We start from the raw sequence: 23,180 nt of genomic DNA, 5'->3' as shown, positions 1-23,180 counted from the left end.
ATATTAACCCTTGGTCTCTCACATACAAACTATTTTTTTTCAGACTCTAACCTCAATTTTGTACATTTTTTGCTATACAGAAATTGAGGATTTTGTGGTGTGAGGAATGAACCCAAAGCCAGGAAAAATTTTGGTATGTGGTGAATTGTATGGGGTGTGTGTGTGTGTGTGCATGCTGTGGCAGTATTTGTATATGTATATGCAGACATGAGGGTCTGGGTATGTGCATGAGGAAGCCAAAAGAGGACATTGGACGTCTTCCTCTTTAGTTCTTTTCCTTATATACTTCAAGACAATGTCTCAGAACCAGAAGTTCACTTCTGGGCTAGGCTGGCCGCCAGAGGACTGCCATGATCTGCATGTTTCCACTCCGCAGTTCTGAGGGTTTAGTCACGCCTGACTTTGGTCACACCTGAACAAGGTCACTGGGAGTTCCAGTTCAAACCCTCGTGCTTTCAAAGCAAGCACGCTCATCCACTGAGTCATCTCCTCAGCACCCCCTTCCCCCATTTATTAATTGATTGATTAAGGTAAGTTACAGTGAAGAAGGTTTACTCCTCTCCAACATTATGAGCTTTATTTTTGGTATATTTTTGCCTTTGTTTATATGCATAAGTATTTGATTCTCATGAAAAATATATTTTTTTACTATACTATGTGTATTACCACACATTTTCTGCATTGATTTGCAACACTATTTTGATGATATACCACATTTCAAGACAGATAAAAGTGTGCCAACATTCTCAATTGTCTTTTGTTAATTCAGGTCTCTATTTTTTTCTACCTACACAAGACTATTTTAATTACTGATCATTGCTTCTCCATGCTAGGATTGGTCATTTGGGGTAACCTCCTGGTAACCATTCCAGTCCATAATTATCCTTCTTTCCAATATTCTGTTGGATATATTCCTTTTATTTATCCTTTTCCAAATTAAGTAAATAATTAATGAAGTATATACAAAAAGTGGTAGTATAATAAGAACTGCAATAGATTTCTAGGCAAATTTCAATAATTAACATTGTCATAATTTTAAACCAATCAATCTAAAGAATATAGTATTTCCATTAATATTTTACATGTTGTCACAATAATTTAATAGCTGTTATCATCTAAGTCATCATCAAATATCTGTAAGTACATCATTAACACAAACACATCTTTTTCTTTTTTATTCTTATTTATTTATTACAATTTATTCACTTTGTATCCCAGCTGTGGCCCCTTCCCTCATCTCCTTCCTATCCTTCTCTCCCTCCCTATTCTTCCCCTATGCTCCTCCCCTAGGTCCACTGATAGGGGAGGTCCTCCTCTCCTATCATCTGAACCTAGTCTATCAGGTCTAATCAGGACTGGCTGCATCCTCTTGCTGCATCCTATGGCCTGGAAAGGCTGCTTCTACAGGGGGACGTGATCAGAGAGCCTTCCACAGAGTCCCTGTCAGAGACAACCCCTGCACCCATTACTAGGGAACCCACAGGGAGACTGAGCTACCATGGGCTACATCTGAACAGGAGGTCTAGGTCCTCTCTATATATAGTCCTTGGTTGGAGCCACTGGACCCAATTTTTTGGCTCTGTTGCTCTCCTTGTGTAGCTCTTGTTCTCTCTAGGTCTTTCTTTCTCCCCCTTCTTCCATATGATTTCCTGGACTTTGCCTAAAATTTGGCTGTGAGTCTCAGTATCTGCTTTGATCCCCTGCTGGGTAGAGTCTTTCAGAGGCCCTCTGTGGAAGGCTTCTGTCCTGTTCCCTGTCTTCTCCCACTTCTGATGCCTATCCTTTTATCCTTCTAAATGAGGATGAAGCATCTTCCCTAGGGTCTCCCTTCTTTAGCTTCTTTAGGAGTATAGATTTTGGTGTGTTTATCCCATATTATATGAGTAATATCCAATTATAAGTGAGTATATAGCATGTTTGTCTTTTTGTTTCTAGGTTACCTCACTCGGGATAATCTTTTCTAGTTCTATCCATTTGCCTGCAGATTTCATGACTTCCTTACTTTTAATTGCTGAGTAGTATTCCTCTGTGTAAATGTATCACAATTTCTGTATCTATTTCTTGACTGAGGTACATCTAGGTGGCTTCCAGATTCTGGCTGCTATCAATACAGCTGCTATGAACATAGTTGAGCAAAAGTCCTTGTTGAATGGTTGAGCATCTTTCAGATACATGCCCAGGAGTGGCGTGGCTGAATCGTGAGGTAGCACTATACCTAATTTTCTGAGAAAGTGCCAAATTGATTTCCAAAGTGGTTGTACAAGGTTACATTCCCACCAGCAATGGAGGAGTGTTCCCCTTTCTCTCTAGCATGTGTTGTCACTTGAGCTTTTGATCTTAGTCATTCTGATAGATGTAAGGTAGAATTTCAGGGTCATTTTGATTTATATTTCTCTGGAAGGATGTTGAACATTTTTCTCTGCCATTCTACATTCCTGTTGAGAATTATCTGCTTAGCTCTGTACCCCATTTTTTTAATTGGGTTATTTGGTTTGTTGGTGTTTAACTTCTTGAATTCTTTATATATTCTGGATATTAGCCCTCTGTCAGATGTAGGAATGGTGAATATCTTTTCCCAGTCTATAGGCTGTGGTTTTGTTCTGATGACAGTGTCCTTTGCTTTGCAGAAGCTTTTCAGTTTCATGAGATCTCATTTATTGATTGTTGATCTTAGAGCCGGTCCTGTTGGTGTTCTGTTCAGGAAGTTGTCTCCTGTGCCAATGTGGTCAAGGCTCTTCCCCACTTTTTCTTCTAACAGGTTTAATGTGTCTGTTTTATGTTGAGGTCTTTCATTTACTTGGACTTTAGTTTTGTGCAGGATGATAAATATAGATCTACGTGCATTCTCCTACATATAGATATCCAGTTAGACCATCACCATTTGTTGAATATGCTATCTTTTTTTTCCCCATTGTATGGTGTTGGCTTCTTTGTAAAAAATTAAGAGTCTATAGGTGTGTGGGTTTATTTCTGTGCCTTAGATTTTATTCCACTAATCCACCAGTCTGTTCTATGCCAGTACCATTATTACTGTTTCTCTGTAGTATAGCTTGAGATCAGGGATGGAGATACCACCAGAAGATCTTTAATTGTACAGGGTTGTTTTAGCAAATCTGGGATTTTTGTTTTTCCATAAAACTGAGAATTATTCTTTCAAGTTCTGTAAAGAATTGTGTTTCTATTTTGATGGGAATTGCATTGAATCTGTAAATTGCTTTTGGTTAGATAGCCATTTTTATTATGTTAATCCTACCAATCCATGAGCATGGGAGATCTTTCCATCTTTGGACATCTTCTTCAATTTCTTTCTTCAGAGACTTGAAATATTTTTCATACAGGTCTTTCACTTGCTTGGTTAGAGTCACACTAAGCTACTCTATGTTATTTGTGACTATTTGAGGGGTGGTTGTTTCCCTAATTTCTTTCTCAGCTTGACACAAACACATCTTAATCTCTAAGAAAAAGCCTAGGTCACAGTCCCTGGTAGATACCATTCACACATTTACTTTTATTCTAAGTTGTAAAACTGAGTGGATAGGGAAAGGGTACATTAAACATTAAGGAGTTGCCAAACATTTTTTCTGGACTAATAGAAGAGTATGTGAGAATCCAAAAGAAAGCACAGAATATTTCTAATGTGTGAATTAGTATAGCCTCAGCTTTCCAAGTACTGCTTACATATTAAAAGTATGAGGATTTAGAATTATTTGTCATTTGATATTGACTATTTAATAACTGGTGCTATGAATAATCACCTAAGCTTCATTAACATAAACCATTCAGATAATGTTTCAACCATCTGGCCAGGAGATTATTTTCCATAATTAAACTAGATTTCTCTTGTAACATAAATTATATGACTTATATCATTTTTAACGTACAACATTTTGTTTTATTTTATTATCTATCTTTTTCTGTTTCCTTTTGTTGTTGTTGTTGTTGATCTAGCTTTCATAGTATATCTTTCTGCACTGGTGTCTTCTTTTTTAAACATAGATCCAGAACAATAAAATATATTGGGAGTCATTTAAATCTATTCCTTTGTTTTCATTGTCTTGCTCTGCTGGTCCATTTATTTAGTCTGCCTATTAGCTGAAGTGCATCTAAAGTTACCAGTAGAAAATTCCTAGACTAAAACAATTACAATCCAGAATGTCACAAGAAATATTCTGCCAAAACCCAACAAATGCTTATGCTTAACAGTACACCAGTCATTCATTTAGCTAAATAGTGAAGATGGAAACACTTGAAAGTATGTCATTGTTGACCTCAAGAAATTCAAACCCTTTAATAAGAATGACAAGCAGATGTTATGGTGACTGTTATCAAAGACAGGGTGCACGCTAACATAGAAGTAGAAAGAGAAAGAAGACAGCAGTCTACATTTTCTAACCTGGTATTTCCAGAAAACTGGCCTGGTGAAACATTACACCCTAAATTCCCAACCGTACGGCTGAAAGTTTCTGTCAGGTAAGTAGAGAAAATGAAGCATGCCATACTCCTTCCCTGAAAAGCCACAATGTCCATGGTAAAGTCTTAAGTATAAGTATTTAAAGTTCTTTACTTGGTGTTTCTCAAGTTTTTGTGTGGTTATCTGTGTGGTGTACATATGTGTTTATATGTATGTAAGAGTTTGTGTGTGTGCGCGTGTGTGCGTGCGCACGTGCGTGTGTGTGTGTGTGTACGTGTGCACATTACGTGGAAGAGCTGGCATTAATTGTCTTCCTCAATGGCTTTCCACTTAATAAACTAAGGCAGGGTCCCTTGCTGAACATGAAGCTTACAATTCAGGCTCATCTAGCTGGCCAACATGGCCCAGATTCTCTGTCTCTGCTACCAGGTCTAACATACCTGGCTCTTTGTGGATGCTGGGTATCCAAACTCCAGTCCTTGTTTTGCATGGCTAGCACTGAATCCACTGAGCCGTCTCTCTAGCTTGTTTTATTTTTCAACAACCAATTATTCCTTATAATTTATTTTACAGGTAACACACTTGGGGGAATGCTGAAGATAGACTTTCTCTTAATCATGTTTATGTACTTTAATTATGTCAATAAATCCTTACCCATATTATGAGAGGTAAGAAGCAGACATCCTTATATGCAATTAAAGCTAACAAAAGCAAACAAAGGGTCAAAAGTTACCTACAATATTTGCAGGTATTGTATGTGGATGAAACTCAGGGCCCGTAAACACCAGTAATTGTTCTTGTGGGTAGTACATAGTGTATCTAACCACACTAGAAGAAAATTAAGACTTTTGAGCTGTTTGTCAGACATTTACCAGGGGATATTTAGATCAGTGCTATTTGTTGCTGTTGTTAAACTTATTCATATCTGTTTGCATATAATTCAGTGTCCTTAGGATGATATTGGGCTTACATGTGCTCAAAATAAGGCAGAATTTAAGATGATATGTTCAGCAAGTCTCTTTACATCCTTTTTCCGGATTAGGAGGAAAGGAGGCTAAAATGATAGCACCAGGCTCTTATTGCATGTCAGGTGTTCTATGCAACGACCTCATTTTCTGGTAGAAAACAAGTATAGAATCTTTACTCCAAACCTGAATAGCTTGTTACTGAGAGATGTTTTAATGGATGCCAAATCTCTTTGCATCAAGTTGCAAGAGTTTGGCTTTCTCTCTGCATGTCCCTGGGGGAAATGTGCATTGTCAGCCTAAAAGACTGTGCATCTGGTGAAAGCAGCAACCACCCTGGTCTCACAATCTGGGGATGGAAATGAATACCTCTGGCTTTTGTCCTTCTCATTCTATTGAAAATAACTTATTGTTAGCTCAGGTTATTAGACTGCACATTTGTTTCCCCTTTTCATCTGCTTCCTTGATCCTGGGACATTTATAAAAGCAACAGTTGTGACTGCTGCCATTATCTAGACTTTTGGGTAGGTGCAGATTACATGTATGTCATTAAGAATCCAGATGCATCCAATTTACCTGTTACAAAGGACGTGCTCTACGGTTGTATTTATGTTTTTAAAAGGTTTGCTATATATGCTCCAGCTAAGCAAACACAGGGAGAAGTAAGATTATATACAAAGTAAAAGGGTTTTTTCCTAGCCAAAAAAAAAAAAAAAGACAGAGAAAGTTAAAATATTTTCCAAATATTTGTTGTTACATATTTATTTCAAGCACAAGATTTTAACAGTGAGATGGTGGCAGGCCTGGCTTTCTTCTCCAGCCTATGTACACCTTTTCCTTTGACTAGGATGTCTTTTCTTTCTTCTTACTAGTTACCATCTACTTAACCTTAATACTCTCCAAATGCCCTATTTTTTTTTTTTTTTTTTTTTTAGCACATATTTCCCAGGACAGAGCATGGCGCCTGATAGGTGACAAAGAGGAAAACCCACTGGATAAAAGGTACCTTTCCCCACTGAGTCAGAGACAGTGATGTACAGGAAGTGGTCCTTTGAATGTAATTTCTGCAAATCATCTCTTCCTAAGACTACTCATGTGTACAGAATTATTTGGCGATGCTTTCCTGTCTCCATCACATCTCACATGATCCCAGAACCTTGAATAAGGTGAATTCCCTGTTAAAGAAAACTGTTGCTGCGACTTTTAGTTCCTACTTTGCCACTTTCAATCATGCCATCCAAAAAGGCTTCGATATTCTGTTACCAGTTACTAATACCACCTCATGGGTTGTAAACTTCCTTCACAACGTCACCAAAAAAGCCGGAAACTGTTAGTGAACTGCCAGTTTTCTTCTGACTCACAAAGAATTCCACATTGAAGGAAAAAAAAATGTGTTTTAGTAACAAGCCTATATGATATATAATAATGGAACTCAATTTGTATGTGAAAGCAATTTGACTTCAGTAATAAAAAAATCTCATCTTCTCACTAGATAAATGATTTCAAGTCCCTCAAAGAAATTCACATTTTTAGTTGTAGAATACATTACTACCACTTTCCTTTTGAAATTTAATAAATTCACATCCTCTAATGTATTGAGAGTTTTAAGCTTGCGGATGAAATTAGCAACATGCTGAGGCTAACAGGACGCACTGCAATCCTCCCGAGTCATAGGGTTTAAAAATTAATTGAGCTCTTGCACCTGTTTGCTGGCATTCATCTGTTGAGTTTCCATCACATTTAATAAGTCTCTGTGACGCAACTCGTGTCCTTTCGCCTGGGATCCTTTAATACAGTGTTCAATTGTCATCAGTCTGAAATTCAAGTAATATTACAAATTTCAAACTGTTAATTAAAATCTGTGAAACAGAATGATTCTGGGTAAAATTGGCTTTACTCAGTAAGGTTCTTTTTAAAACTTCTTCAAAGTCTCATCTAATCTCCAACTCCTACCAGGTTAATCCTGATGACAACATGATCTCACTATGGGCAACTGAGGTTTGCAAATGGAAAAAAACTCACAGGTCTTGTGAACCAGTGTAAGGATCCAAGAGTTTATTTATAAAAATAATTTTAGGTAGTAACTATTATTTATTCAATAACCATTAGTATTACTTATCATTATTATTATCATCATTAAATTATTGCTTACTCTGGGTCAGCGGGTATTGGAGCATCTCTCCTTCCTACTTAATAATACTGATGAAGACTAGCTAGATGCTATTCTATATGTGTGTATATGTCTGTTTAAGTGTGTCATGTGTTCAGGTGCCTACAGGGATCAGGAGAGTGTGTTGGATAACCAGGAGCTGAAGTTACAGGCAATTGTGACCCTCACCATGTAGGTGCTGGAAGCTGAACTTGGGGGCCTCAGAAAGAGCAGCAGGGATCTTAACCACTGAGCTGTCTCTCTAGTCCTGAGCTAGATTTTCATTTAAGTAGTAATATTTTTAGGTTTTCTTTCTACCTGTCATCCCAGATTTCATTTCCTTCTAAACTGGACTTCTTGTATAAGATATCTAAGTTTGCTTGTGAAATGTTATTTGGTAATTCGGTTTCAAAAACGTTACATTAACAAATATGTTATGCAATAGTTTAAATTCAACAAATTTCAAATCACAAAATAACATTTATAATCACAAGTCTGAGCAACAGCCATAACATGCTGACATGACATCAAAAGTTGATTGTGGGTTTGCCCATACCATTTTTAATCTACATGATAATGAAACAACCTAATACTTTATATACTTGTTCAATGTTAGCATAAAGACACTTAGTTTTGAAAAGACAGTGGAAGCACACAACAATATAGTGACAGAAACCTACCTTGACTAACTGCTTAGGGGAAAAAAACAGTTTGCACTAAAGTTCAATGACAATTATTTCTTGATAAATGTTTTTTTTATTTCTAAAAAAATCTCCCTTTGCTTTAGAACACCACTAATAACAGGTGACTTTAGAAATGAATAAGGGCATAAGCCCTTAATGTAATTCATATTATTTTAAGTCCAATCTAATACTGTATTACTGTAGTAACTCTTCTTGGTACTTAAAGTATCAATTGACATTTCAGCAATAAATTTATTTCTGTGGTTATGCTCTATATGTCCCAATGCAGGAAAAGATGACTTTTCCTAAAAGTCATGGCATCCCTATAGGAAGAAAAGTTGAGATGACATGATCAACCTCTCACAGATCATACTGTTTGGCATAGCACAGATTAACAGAAGGCCACACAGGAGTTCTGTGCAGCGCGTGTCTTTGCTCTCTGACTTACCCTGGACCTGGATAGAAAAGGGAGCACATGAGCATAAGTGCACTTGGACCTTAAATTTCTTAGATGTCATCTCATTGGCTGGTCAGAAAAATAGTTTTCATCCTCAAAAGTAGGAAAAACAGATCGGAGAAGATTAATCACTCACTCAAGTTCACAGAGCAAATACAGATAAGCAATAAATTTTGTGTACGTGTGTGTACATGTCTATATAAATGTGTATATGCGTATGTGTGTGTTTGTATCTGCAAGAATGTGTGTGTGTGTTATGACGTACATGTGTGAACGTGTATGTGTGTACATGTTTGTATGAACATGTGTACGTCTGTCTGTATGAGTAAATGTATTTGTATATGTCTGTATGAATGTGTATATGTGAATGTGTGTGTACATGTTTGTATGAATGTGTATGTGTATATGTGTGTACCTGCATATATGAATATGTATATGTGTGTGACTGTACATTTTCGTATGAATGTGAATGTGTATATACATGACTGTATGAAATGTTATGTGTATGTACATGTCTATATAAAATGTTACATGTATGTTTACATGTATGAAATGTTATATGTGTATGCACATGTCAGTATGAATGTGTGTGTGTACATGCCTGTATGAAATGTCACGTGTGTTTGTGTCCACGCCTGTATGAATGTGTATAGAGGCTGAAGATCATTCTCCAATGTTGTTACTCAGGTGTCATCCACTTTGCTTATTGTATTTTTCTTTTGTTTAATATTTTTTTTGTTTTGTTTTTAGATTGTTTTGAAACAAGGTCTCTCACTAGCCTGCAACTCATCACTTGGGCTAGACTGCCCTGCCAGGAAATCAGTCTGTATGCTTTCACCTGTAATTACAGCACAAGATTTACAATTGCATGCCACCATGTTGGATTTTTTTTTTTAGTCTAGTTATTCACTTTACATCACAACCGTAAGCCACTCTCTCCTCTCGTTCCTGGTCAGTCCCTTCCTTCCACCCGCTTTTGCCCCCAATCTCCCTCCATTACCCCTCTTAAATGTTGAGAGGCCCAAACATACTAAGCCAACGCTGCACATCCAGCTGCATCCGGACTGAGCGCCTCCTCTTTCACAGTGTCCCTTTGTCAAACATGGGAGCGAATTCAGGTCCTCTGGCTTGTGTGGCTTGTGCTCTTACCTTTCCTCACGCTACCTGATCCCTTTGGTGTTCTGTGTCTCCTTACAAACGATACCCAGGTAACACCAAGAAAGGTGTAATTTCCCCCTTGAATTTTCATTTTACCTTTGCTGTAAATGTACATATCATTTCATCAATTTATTTGTCCAAGAAATACACCCTAGCTTTGTATCTAGTTTGTGACTCAGAATAAAGGTTATATAAAATTTTACTCAGGAAATAAGCTTATACATTTAATCAACATGAATCACAAATACAAACGAAGCTTCCCTGCCTTCATTTTTGTTTTCTATGCAAACAGTACCATGAATCACCTACCAACTTTTGAGTATAGATGGATCAACTGTCTAACTTGTGGACATAAAGTCCATTAGGTGTATTTTGATTATGGCATGAGTTTTAAAACTACAAATGCATATTATATCGGCTTAAGCAAAATATAATTAGTATAATTGTGACTGCTTAACAAAAATGATGCCAACTATCATCATAGCTGTTATTCATTACTATTTTAAAATGAAAAGGATGAGGTGCAGGGTAAGCAAGCTGGAGGACTAAGTCTTGAACCAAGTCTTTTCTTCTACAAGATTAGCATTTAATAACTGATCACCTGCCGTGGCTACACACGAGAAAGGATACATAATCTGGAAATGTTCCAGTACAAAATGGGGATAGCCAGCCTCTTGAAAAATACTTGAGACTTAAATTTTCCAAACATAAGCAGATCCACAATTTACCAGCTTTTCAAGACCAAGTAAAATTACATACATTTTGAAAAATTCTAGATACAGCCACTTCTTTCCAATCAAGTGTATTTTTCCATCAAGAGTGTGAATATAATATACATTTTGTCATTTTAAAGATTCTAAAATCAATAAAATATTTTCTCTGAGAATTATTTTCCTTCAGTATATTATTGAAGACTATGATAGGAATAGAAATAATTTTATCTTTAAAACAAATAAACAGAAACACAAAGAAGCAGTGTGGTTTTTTACTTTGCCAGCATTGCTATTGCAATGTTGTTAGAGTTATTTACATTCCTATAATTTACACTGCTATGATCTATAAAACTATGGATTATTATTTTATTGTTTCACGTTATTTTAAGATCACTTGATTTAAGGTACATTTTGTTAATTTCATTTATTAACATTGGAAAATATGTCCTAAGGTTCAAAAACTATGATATGACAATGTTGTTGTCTCATGGTACTTACAGACTGCAGTATCATGCTCAATAAAAATAAAATGTGATATACATATTATGTAAAAATTTTCTATATAGGTGCATTTAAATATATTAAAAAGGGAAAGTTAGATTTAAAACCATATGTAAAACACAAACCATTAAAGTATTACCATTTCAACATAAGTAAAACAATTTTATATTTTAAAAATATTAAAAATGTAACATGTATTTTATATTTACAGCACTTATTTTATTATTTTTTATTTTTTGAAAATTAAATATAATTATATCATTACCCCTCCCCTTTCCTTCCTAAAGCCCTTCCCTTGTACCCCTGTTTTCATAAATCCATAGCCTTTTTAAATTTTTTCTCAGTTTGCTTTATAAAAATTTATTTATTATTTATTACAATTTATTCACTTTGTATCCTGGCTGTAGCCCCCTTCTTCTTCTCCTTTCAGTCTCACCTTGCCTCCCTCTTCTCCCCTTTTACCCTTTCCCTATTCCACTGAGAGGGAAGGTCCTCCTCCCTACTGTCTGACTCTGGTCTATTAGGTCTCATTAGGACTGAATGCATCCTCTTGCTCTGTGGCCTTGAAAGGCTACCCATACAGGAAGAGGTGATCTAAGAGCCAGCCACAGAGTCCCTGACAGAGATAGCTACTGCTCCCCTTACTAGGGTACCCACATGGAGACTGAGTTGCCTATGGACTACATCTGAACAGGGGGTCTAGGTCCTCTCCATGCACTGTCCTTGGTTGATTCATCAGTCTCTTCAGAGAAGGCAGAAGGCTCAGATTTTTTGGCTCGGTTGGTCTCCTTTTGGAGCTCCTGTCCTCTCCAGGTCTTTCTATCTCCCCCTTCTTTAATAAATTTCCATGCATTCTGCCCAACGTTTGGCTATGATTCTCAGCCTCTGCTTCGATCCTTTGATCAGTCGAGTCTTTCAGAAGCTATCTGTGGTAGGCTCCTGTCCTGTTCCCTGTCTTCTACTTCTGATACTCAGCTATTTTTTTTATAACTATTCTTTTTTAATTAATTAATTTTTATTAATTATAGTTTATTCACTTTGTATCCCAACTGTAGCCCTCTCCCTCATTCCTTCCCTCCCTTATTTACGCTCATGCCCCTCCTCCAGTCCACTGATAGTGGAGATCCTCCTCCCCTCCCCTCTGACCCTAGCCTATCAGGTCTCCTCAGGACTGGCTGCATTATATTCGTCTGTGGCCTGATAAGGCTGCTTCCCTCTCAGGGCGAGGTGATCAAAGAGGCAGTCACTGAGCTAATGTCAGAGACAGTCCCTGTTTCCCTTACTAGGAAACCCACTTGGAGACTGAGCTGCCATGGGCTACATCTGTGCAGGGGTTCTAGGTTATCTTCATGCATGGTCCTTAGTTGAAGTATAAGTCACAAAAAAGACCCCTTTGTCAAGATTTTTTGGTTCTGTTTCTCTCCTTGTTGAACTCCTGTCCCTTCCAGGTCTTTCTATTTACCCTTCCTTTCATAAGATTCCCTGTACTCTGACCAAAGTTCTGCTCTGAGTTTCAGCATCTGCATTGATACCCTGCAGGGTAGAGTCTTTCAGAAGCCCTCTGTGGTAGGCTCCTGCCTGTTTGCTGTTTTCTCCCTCTTCCAATCTCCATCCCCTTTGCCTCTCTGAATGAGGATTGATCTTCTTACCCAGGGTCCTCCTTCTTTCTTAGCTTCTTTAGGTGTACAGATTTTAGTATGTTTATCCTATATTATATGTCTAATATCCACTTATAAGTGAGTATATACATGTATGTCTTTCTGATTCTTGGACAGCTCACTCAGGATGATCTTTTCTAGGTCCCACCATTTGCCCGCAAATTTCATGAAGAAAAGGGAGTAATTTAACTTTCCATATAAACATGGCTTTTAAAATGTATCAGAAATTGAATAAAGATATATCCTGAAGTTCTGGATAGATTTAAACATGTTAATATAAATTTATTATAAGAAGACTGACATTTAAATGTAGCCTATATATATATATTTAGCTTTACAAAAATACTTGTTTCTTAAACAAAACTATTGCTTAGGAATTATACCATTTTAAAGAGTATTTGCTCTTACCATTTGAACCAGAACCTATGCTTGTGCTCTGCCTTGGAAACAGTATCTTTGCAGATATCAGAAAGTTAAGAAAACACATACTAGGTTCAATTGGGTCCTAAGTCACCTATGAAAGGTTTCTTATAAGAAACAGGAAATTAAGAAACATAAATAGAGGCAGTGATAAGTATGGATCTATTTGCATTTTTCTAATGTAGACATCCAGTTAGACCAGAAGAAGAAATACCAATAGTCTTTAAACTCTTCCACAAAATAGAAACAGAAAGAACATTACCAACCTCATTCTATGAGGCCACAGTCATGTTGATTCATAAACCGCACGAAGACCCAACAAGAAAAGAATTTCACACAAATTTCTGTTATGAATACTGATGCAAAAATACTTACAAACCAAATCCAAGAACACATCAAAGATACCATCCACCGTGACCAAGTGTTGTTAAATTTTGTTACAGGGACTTCATTGGAAGCCTAGCCAGTTACCTAGGATTGGTGAGGTACTGTATATGAGAATCTATAACCTCAATTTTACTAAACCAGCATAATCCCCAACTACATTTCAAACATTTGTCTTTATTCCCACAGAAAAGTGTTGTCCTCACTCCTCATCAAGAAAAATTCTTTTTGTAATAGACAAAGACCATTACAGAAAAACACAACTAATCAAAATGTAGAGTTTTGGAGTCCAGGACTAATGAATACATCTACAATATATCTCCCACAAATAAGAATCAAGAATTCTTGTCAAAGAGGGAGCTTAAAGATTTTTAAATATTTTTTATTATTTTTATTAATCAAATGTTATTTACTTTGTTTCCCAGCCATAGCCTCCTCTCCCCTTTCCCCCCTCCAATCTCCCTTCCCTCCCTCATGTCCTCCCTGCCCATTTCCAAGTCCACTGATAGGGGAGGTCCTCCTTCTCTTCCATCTGACCCTAGCTTATCAGGTATCTTCAGGACTGGCTGCAATGTCCTCCTCTGTGGCCTAGCAAGGCTGCTCCTCCATTGGGGGGAGGGGTGTCAAAGAGTCAGCCATTGAGTTCATGTCAGAAACAGTCCCTGTTCCCCTTACTAGGGTACCCACTTAGATACTGAGCTACTATGGGCTACATCTGAGCAGGGGCTCTAGGTTATATCCATACATGTTTCTTGGTTCATCTGAGCAAGGGCTCTAGGTTATATCCATACATGTTTCTTGGTTGGAGAAACAGTCTCATAAAAGACCCCTGTGCCCTAAAATATTTGGTCTTTGTGGAGCTCCTGTCCTATCCAGGTAATACTAACTAGGATAAACATACTAAAATATGTACACCTAAAGAAGATAAATAAGAAAGAGGACCCAGGGTAAGATGATCAATCCTCACTTAGAAAAACAAATGGGATGGACATTAGAAGTAGGGGAAAAAAGGCAAAAGGACAGGAACCTACCACAGAGGGCCTCTGAAAGACTCTACCTAGCAGTGTATCAAAGCAGATGCTAAGACTCATAACCAAACCTTTGGCAGAGAGAAGGGAATCATATGAAAGAAGGGGGAGTTAGTATGACCTGGAGAGGACAGGAGCTCCACAAGCTTAAAGATTTTAAGAGATAGAGGAACAGTGTGTTTGCTGGGAGATTGTGTTTCCTAGCAATAGCAGAAGCCACACCAATACCACAGTCTCACCAACATGACTGAAGAATGGATCTGAACAAAGACAACAACAATATGCATGTTAATGTGGAATGGGAAAGCAAAGGAGGCTTCAACCCTATACAATATATGAGAGGCAACTAAGGTATGTGAGGTGTGGGAAATATTGTCTTCTGCAGGGAAGTATACAAATTGGTTAGCCAATACAAAATCATCAGCGCTGAAAACATACACAAGATTAGCAGTATACATATTAAGTATGTTTTAGTTGTGTATTTAGAAATATATACAACAACTATTTAAAAATCAGCTATGAGTTTGAAAAAAATCAAGGGATATAAGAGAGGGTTTGGAGGAAGAAACTTAGATAATTATTTTACAATCTCAAAACACAAAATTAAAAAAGAAAAATGTCACATTTGTGATCATCAGGGAGGATGGCTTATGATTTTCTTTCTTTTCTTTTCTTATTTTTCTTTTTCTTCTTCTTCTTTTTTTTTTGGCTAAATCCTCCAGCTTTTGTGTCTGGGTAATAATGGTTTCATAAAATGAGCTTGGTGGAGAGTTAGTTAATTCTTCAAAGGTTTCATAATATTTAGCAAAGAATACATACACTAAATACATAGCTGTTTTAGTTGGAAATCTCCTACCCCATTGCTTGCTATAGATATACGAAGCTTTCTATTTTTTCAGTTCAATTCTAGTAGGTCATAGTTTTCTGAAATTTTCTGAAATACCATGTCTTCCCCTATTTCAAAATATCATATTGTCATCGATAAAGTTGTATTTCTATTGACTGATATTGAAGGCATAAAAGCAGACTCTGAGAACTCAATGGTTTAGTGCCATTCACAGTTTTTTTCCTTGCCCACTTTTCCTTCTCACTTTTCCTCCATTGTTGATATAGCGCTAATACATTCTTAACATCATAACATCATAACACTCCGAGAAATACTTACATTGCTTCTGTGGTATATGTTCACAGCAATTCTATCTAACACAAGACTGGTATTTCCCAAGTTCATAGATTAAGATCCAGAAACAGAACAGCCAACTTAATTTTTTTAAAGGTATAGTCCCAGTTATGTCTCAAATTCACGGTCTCCTAAATTTTAATTGATACTAACTGTCCTTAATTAGACTGCCGCCTTGAGCAAACCACTGGTCCTCTTTAAAACTGTTTTCACAAGTTACTGGATAAAGGCTTTTAACAGAACAATCTCTAGAGTGCTCGTTAGGTGCAAGCCCTCATACCAGTATGAGACGAAATGTTTTCTTATGAATAAATAATATGATTTCTCACAGAAAACGGCATGCAGTGCTACTTAAAGACAGCAAGGACAAGTAGCCTTGCCTGGTGAGTAAAGACTGAGAAGGACAAAGTATGTACGAAGAAGGTGAATCTACCACCTTCAAACATGTTAGCATAAACTCTTTCGGGGTGGAGGAAATTATAAAATACTGTATGTTTAGAAAACCGACAGGAATTCTGCTCCAACTAAACTAAAAGAGATTACATTGAATAGGACCTGACAAATGAAGCTTAAATAATTAAAGACTTAGTCAATTTGTTATATTTTGTTATGTTAAATATATTATTTAATTATGCCATAAAACATTGTTACAAGAAAGCTTAATGATTTGAGTGAATTCATAATTAAGTTTTACTCCTCAAACTCCATCTAGTATTATGATAGCCTTAACAAGTATTGGATGCTTTCAAAATACTTCACAAATATCGCTCTTATTTATTGCTTATGTAATTTAATAAAAACAATGAAAACGATCTTAATATATTTCTGGTATATAAAAATGATTCAGTGTTTCTGTTGGTCCAACAAGATGAATAATTTACCACTGTAATTCTGTTAAATAACTGCAGGAGTTGCATTTTTACTTTGAGAAACTTTCATCAAAACATAGCTGTAAAACAGCTTTGGCTCGAAATGGAAAGGGTATAATAAAGCGCCTCCTAGCTAGATCTTGGTTCAAGAGGTTTATGGTGGTAAACAGCAGAAAAGATGAAATGTTTCAATAAGTCCCTTAGGCTGATTTAGTTAGCATCCACAAAGCAGAATAACCTATACATCACATACCCTTTGTTAGATGATTATTTAGAATAAATGTATGACTCATTGAGTTTTATTTTAGCAGTCGGGCAATGCAACTCACCTTTTGCTTGAAATATGAAAATGTAGAAATATTAACCTATCAGAGGTAATGTCAAATTTCACACAGGATGCTTATTAACCACTTGTGTCAGCCCAAGACATCATTAAATCGCCACTCCATGTTTCACCTTGGTCGGCACAAATGATAAATTACCATGTATGAAATTTCTATTCTATTAATCAACCACTTATGGCAAATAAATTTTTAAAATGTGTGTGCTGTTAGAGTTGTTGGAGTAAGAAAGCTTGAAAAAACAAACAAACAAACAAACAACCCCCCCCAAACCCTGACATTTGATAAGGATATGAAAGACTTTGTTCTGAATATTTTCACATACAAATGAATCCCTCTGGGAGCCAGGCACGAAGGAATACACACAAACACACACACACAAATACACACACACCAATCTATATGGAACACATACTAATTTAATTTTTTACTCTTAGATATTCACGAGGATTAGTGAGGGTACCTGCAACAATGCTGGCAAGCTGCTGGGTTCTAGAGATAGGGTAGATGCTGCGTGCTTGAATGATTGCAGAAGCAATTTTCTTGGCATGCTTCTCCTCTCCATATGCTCTTAGGATGGATGCAAGTGCTCGTTGATCTAAAGCATTCACAACATCAGCAGCAGTGGGCATGTCAGGGTACCTGCACACAAAAAGAACCAATCAGTTTATGGACACCATTTTCATTGAGAGATTTCTGGCATTCACAACACACTGCCTAGATGAAATTCTAAAACCGACTGAAATATCACACACAAAAGGGAGTTTCTGTTTTACACTGTAATCATTATGGCAAGATGAACCTGGAACATTCACCGAAATCAAGGTAATGGCAAGTTAAAGTTATTTTGTTAAACTTTAACTTTCATTCATAGAAGTTAATATTGATCCTGTAGGGTCTCTGAAAATAAAACAATAGAAGAAAGTTTAACAGATTTAACATGTTTAAAATTCAAGGAACTGATTAGATTACTCCTATTCTTTTCTTTAGAATGGGTGATACAGTGCTGACAGATGATAGCTGACCAAGCCTAACTGCTGTGGAGAAAATTAATCTGTGCCTCCAAAGAACCTACAAGTTGAACTAAAAACATCCAACATAGAAAATCTACATAAGGAGATCCTAGGCATTTTCCCCACACAGGAGCTAAAAAGACCTAATTTTAACCATGCATTCTTTGGTATTTGATATTAGTGCAGTCATTAGTGGTAAAGGTAATGATGGATTAAATCCTCAAAATAAACTGTATTGATTGAACAAGTCAAGTGAGGGGCAAAAAGAAAGTCCAAGTTCTGGCCACATAGACTGAGTTGTACTAGTAGAAAACAGCACTTACTGTCAGATCACTCTAGGTTATTTTCATTTAGAGAAGTGGGTCAAAGCATTCTAACTGATGAGCTAGCCATGACTCGGTTTATTAGGAACATCTGCCAGTAGTACACTTAGTACTCCCACATAAATATGTTGGGTTATTAGTTTCATACTGTGAATAGTTATGAATCCCAAAGATACAGGAGCAGTAAGACCTGACGTTTAAGCCAGAGTGAGGCTGCAAAAACGCTCTTTGAAAATTATTACCATGTTAACATGCTTGTGCATTTAGCAGAAATTTTTTTTCTTTCCTGGGATGTACTCCCATTTTGCCTTTCAAGTCTGTCTCTGAAATTCTCTCTCTCCCTCTTTCTCTCTCTTCCTCCCAACTCCATCTCTGTTTTAGAGAGTAGGAAAAAATCCTGTTCTATATATGATGTGTTTCTTTTTGTTTTAACTTATTTTATTTATGCATATGTTGAATTGAAACAGACTATAATTACACCATCCCACGTTTTCTCCCTCCATCCTGTCCCCTCCCTTTAAAGAGAGACATCCTCTTTTTGTTTTCATTATTGTTATTCCTGCACCAATGAATGTCTTAGATGGTAGCCTTAACTTTCCTCTCAGTGGGTTGCTTTTTGTGCTTACAAAATAAAGACCCTTTTTAAAAGATTGCATTGATTTATATAAGAATTACAGCCTTGTTACATTGGAGAAAGTTTTAAATGCATTAGACTCTCGATTTCAATCTGGGAAATGAAAATAATAATGCTTACCTCTATCAGAATTCTTGGTCGAGGAGGCCTACATGAAACAGTAAATACAGATGATATAATGACTGGAAAATAAATGTTCTTGTCCTTCAGACCCTTCCCATTCATATATTTGCCAGTCATAATTTTGATCAGAAAAGACAACAATCCCTGATAGAGCTTACCTACCTATGAATTCAGTTACTCAAGCCAGTCACCATGGGGATAACACTGGTTAATGATGGCAAATTTAGACCCTTAGCTCTATTAAGACAATTAAAGGATAGTATGAATGGATTTTTCATGAAAACTTTCTACTTTTAAATAATAAAATTAAAATAGTATTTTGATCAAGTGGTATTCAATGGACACCAGGTATAATTTTATTTTACTTTTACATTAATACAAAATAGTTGTGTAGATGTTTCCACAATGCTAGAGGACAAAAGGAACATCATTCTGGGGGTTTGCAGACCAGAAATATGATTTAGACAGATATTAATATAAACTTCTCTAATAAAAGACAATGTTTCCCCTTGTCAGTCCAAAGAGTTCACTGACTTACTTGACTAAACTCACGTGCTACAGTTTTAACTTGAGTGCCAATTTATTATCTCCCAACAAAGACTGTTAACAGAAACAGAATTAGCCTTTCAAGTTCTTGAGGCTTGGAATGCCTCTCTACTACATGAGAACAAAGTATAATCTAAAAGCAGTGGGTGTTGAAACTGGAGTTAGCATAGAATTAAGATTCCAGTGCCAAATGTCTCTTGTGTGTATCTTTATCACAGAGATACATCACTCTCTGGGGTCTGAGAGACCACATGTGTCTTTGTGTGGTGTACATATAGATATGCATATATTTTTTTTTTTGCCTTGGCCTACTTTCTATTTGTTTCTGCATTGTATATCTTTGCATGTCTGAGTTTTATTTCCCTATATATTCAAGTCAATTTATTTCTCAATTCTGAACACTTCATATAGGTGATAGTCCATATCATCTACCTGGAAAATCTTCAACATAAATATAATTTTGAAATAATTTATTGACTTAAGGGCTTAATTCTCAGGAACAACCTTATTTTGAAGTTCTTGAAGAGACACTTATGGATGGAGATTTACAAATTAAAATTTGCCCAAGAAGCTTTTACATTAAGAACACGGCAATTCACTAATATTAATTAGAAGCTTTGTTCACGTGTATTATAAAAAACTTCTTACATAGCAAAACACAGAAAGAGTATAAATATATTTAACATTTTATTTCTATAAAACTACCTTAATCTCTAAAGTTGAGAATATCTGACCTTTACTATTAGTCACTGGTTGTTAAAAATTTTATTATTTTATTTTATGATGATATTCTCTGTTCTATAAATGCCAAGGATGCAAAAATAAGAAGGCATAGGATCCCGAAATGATAGGATTCTAATAAACGTCACAATGCAAGATAACCAGCCAAGTCATATAACAAGGGAAGAGAATATATATGACATCTATTTACCTCAGGATATTTGTAGCGTGATACAATGTACACAATAAAAGCAAGTGAAGCTCCTAGCTTAGTATCACTGGTAGGTTGAGGTGTAAGAATCAAGTTAAGCTTTTTGAATTAATGCATAAAACGGAAATATTCCTATTTTCTCCTACAGTGCAACACAGTGCCATTAGATGGGTTGTGTGTCTCTTTGAATTGAATGGCAAATACAGACTAATATTTCTATGGTACTGAAGACTGAAGTGGCGTCATAGGTGAAATTTCTGTGTACAGGAGTATGGATATATAATGATGTAGTGGCATACGTTGCGGAGCTTCTGGAGCAGGTTCAACTAGGATGACTACTGAAGAGATAGGATAGAAGTATAATTGCCCATCACTGAAAGCCTACCAGAGTTTTTTGCAGCATTATGAAATGGTATCAATTAAACACAGCTACTGTTCTCATACAGATGTGGCTGCACATGCACAAAAATGAAGCTCCTGTACCAGCATCTATATCTATTTTTTCCCATTACTACTGAAAAGCCGTGTTGTTATCAGTAAAAAAAAAAAAAAAAAATCACCTGAAAGTTGATTCCCCCATTCTGAATACTTCCTCACTATTTTCTGTAAAACATTTCCCTTTTAGCACTCTAAGGCTAAAGGAATGCTGAAGTCTATAATGAGTACCAAACAGAGCTGATTTGCTATGTATGGGCAGTGCTGGATGTGGGAGTATGTTAGGAACTTTCCAGTCTTCAAGGAAATTAAATTCAGAATGTTATTAAGAAATTGATTTTCTTGTGGTAAGGAGAAAATCAGCTTTTCAGTACTCACCTGTCTCCATCCATCCTCATGTCCAAGGGGCCATCCTTCCGAAGGGAGAAACCTCGCTCAGGAGCATCAAGTTGCATGGAGGAACACCCCAGGTCCAAAAGAACTCCATCAATAGTCCCTGGCTGCACTCCAGCTTTCATTAGCAAAGCCTCTGCCTGGCTGAATTGGCCCAACATAGCCTGGATCTGTTTCCTGTGAGTAAATTGAAGAGATAGAGGTAGTCGGTTATACTCGTCTTTCTTCAAATCTCTGATCAATGGAAGTGTGGGCACATTCTATCATTGTTTTACCAAAATTAAATACAGTAAGTGTAAAGTACTTGCTTAGCATTATATGTATAAGAATGTATACATCTACCAACCAGAAATATTCCTTTATCAGATGAGGTTTTTCATTCATTTTTCTAAAACTTCCTTACTTTATGAGTAAGAAAAAGTAGTAATGATATTCTTTTACTAGGATAAACATAAAAAAAAAAACTGTACACCCAAAGAAGCTAAGCAAGAAGGAGGACTCTGGGTAAGATGATCAATCCTCATGTAGAGAGGCAAAAGGGATGGACATTAGTAGAGGGAGAAAACGGGGAACAGGACAGGAGCCTACCACAGAGGGCCTCTCAAAGACTCTGCCCTGCACATGCTGAGACTCATAGCCAAACGTTGGGCAGTGCAGGAAATCTTATGAAAGAAGGGGGAGATAGAAAGACCTGTAGGGGACAGGAGCTCCACAAGGAGAGCAACAGAACCAAAATATCTGGACACAGGGGTCTTTTCTGAGACTGATACTCTAACCAAGTACCATTCATGGATATAACCTAGAACCCCTGCTCAGATGCAGCCCATGGCAGCTCACTGTCCAAGTGTGTTCCCTAGTCAGGTGAACAGGGGCTGTGTCTGACATGGACTCAGTGGCTGGCTCTTTGATCACCTCTCCCTCAAGGGGTCCAGCCTTACCAGGCCACAGAGGAAGACAATGCAGACAGTCCTGATGAGACCTTATAGGCTAGGGTCAGATGGAAGGGGAGGAGGACCTAATCTATTAGTGGACTGGAGGAGAGTCATGGAAGAAGATGAGCAAGAGAGGGTGGCATTGGGAGGGGACAAGGAAGGGGCTACAGCTGGCACACAAAGTGAATAAATTGTGATAAATAAAAATAAATTAAAAAAGAATTATTTAACATCAAAGGCAATTCGAATGCAGTAGGCATAAAAACAAAAATAACATAAATAAAATGTGCATACATATCACAAATGCTACTTAGTCATAAAAAGGAACAAAATCCGGTTATATGTGCAACAATGAAGATGGAACTGGAGATCATTAAGCAAGAATGCACAGAAAGACAAATACTACATAATCCACTCATAAGCAAAATATCAATACATTCATCTCAAAGTTGAATGTGGGATGATATTTTCAGAGATGAGGAAAAAATTGAGGAAAGAAGAAAATAAAAAGGTTAATCAATGGACAGTATAGTTTAAGAGAAGATATTTTTGAATGTGCTACTGTACCCCAATTTGAACATTGCATAATGTATACATGTATTCCATACTTCCCCATTTATATGTACAGATTTTATGTACCTGTTAAAATAAATGTAATTAGGTTCCTAGGTTGTTTCCTGTTTTCTTCTTCTTCTGATGCCCATCCTCTTTGCCTTTCCGGATGGGGATTGGACATTTTAGTTAGGGTCCTCTCTCTTGCTTAGTTTCTTTAGATGCACAGGTTTTATGTTGTATGCCTATATGAGTGAGTATATACCATGTGTGTCTTCTGAAAGCCTCTGCCCTTCAGACTATCAAAGCAGATGCTGAGCCTGATGGGCAACTGTTGGGCAGAGTGAAGGGAATCTTATGTAAGAAGTAGGAAATAGTAAG

At 36.7% G+C, this 23,180-nt stretch overlaps 1 protein-coding gene across 6 annotated transcripts in view; it reads right to left on the bottom strand.

Moving 5' to 3' along the window:
• Positions 1–23,180, bottom strand: part of Mettl15 (methyltransferase 15, mitochondrial 12S rRNA N4-cytidine) — a 325,629-nt gene that overhangs the window by 156,416 nt on the left and 146,033 nt on the right. For 5 of the 6 annotated variants that reach the window (XM_060372199.1, XM_060372195.1, XM_060372196.1 and 2 more), the window contains 2 exons: positions 21,301–21,492; positions 17,381–17,559 (listed from right to left, as the gene is read on the bottom strand). In XM_060372199.1, the coding sequence (XP_060228182.1) occupies positions 17,381–17,559; positions 21,301–21,492 (371 nt within the window). Of the gene's footprint in view, positions 1–17,380; positions 17,560–19,007; positions 19,036–21,300; positions 21,493–23,180 lie in introns of those variants that run through there. The other variant, XM_060372200.1, reaches the window with a different exon arrangement.

Source organism: Meriones unguiculatus, chromosome 18 (genome assembly GCF_030254825.1).
Source record: "Meriones unguiculatus strain TT.TT164.6M chromosome 18, Bangor_MerUng_6.1, whole genome shotgun sequence".
NCBI lineage: Eukaryota > Metazoa > Chordata > Mammalia > Rodentia > Muridae > Meriones > Meriones unguiculatus.
Note: the sequence above shows the minus strand (reverse complement) of the source record. Positions and strands in the feature narration are given on the sequence as shown.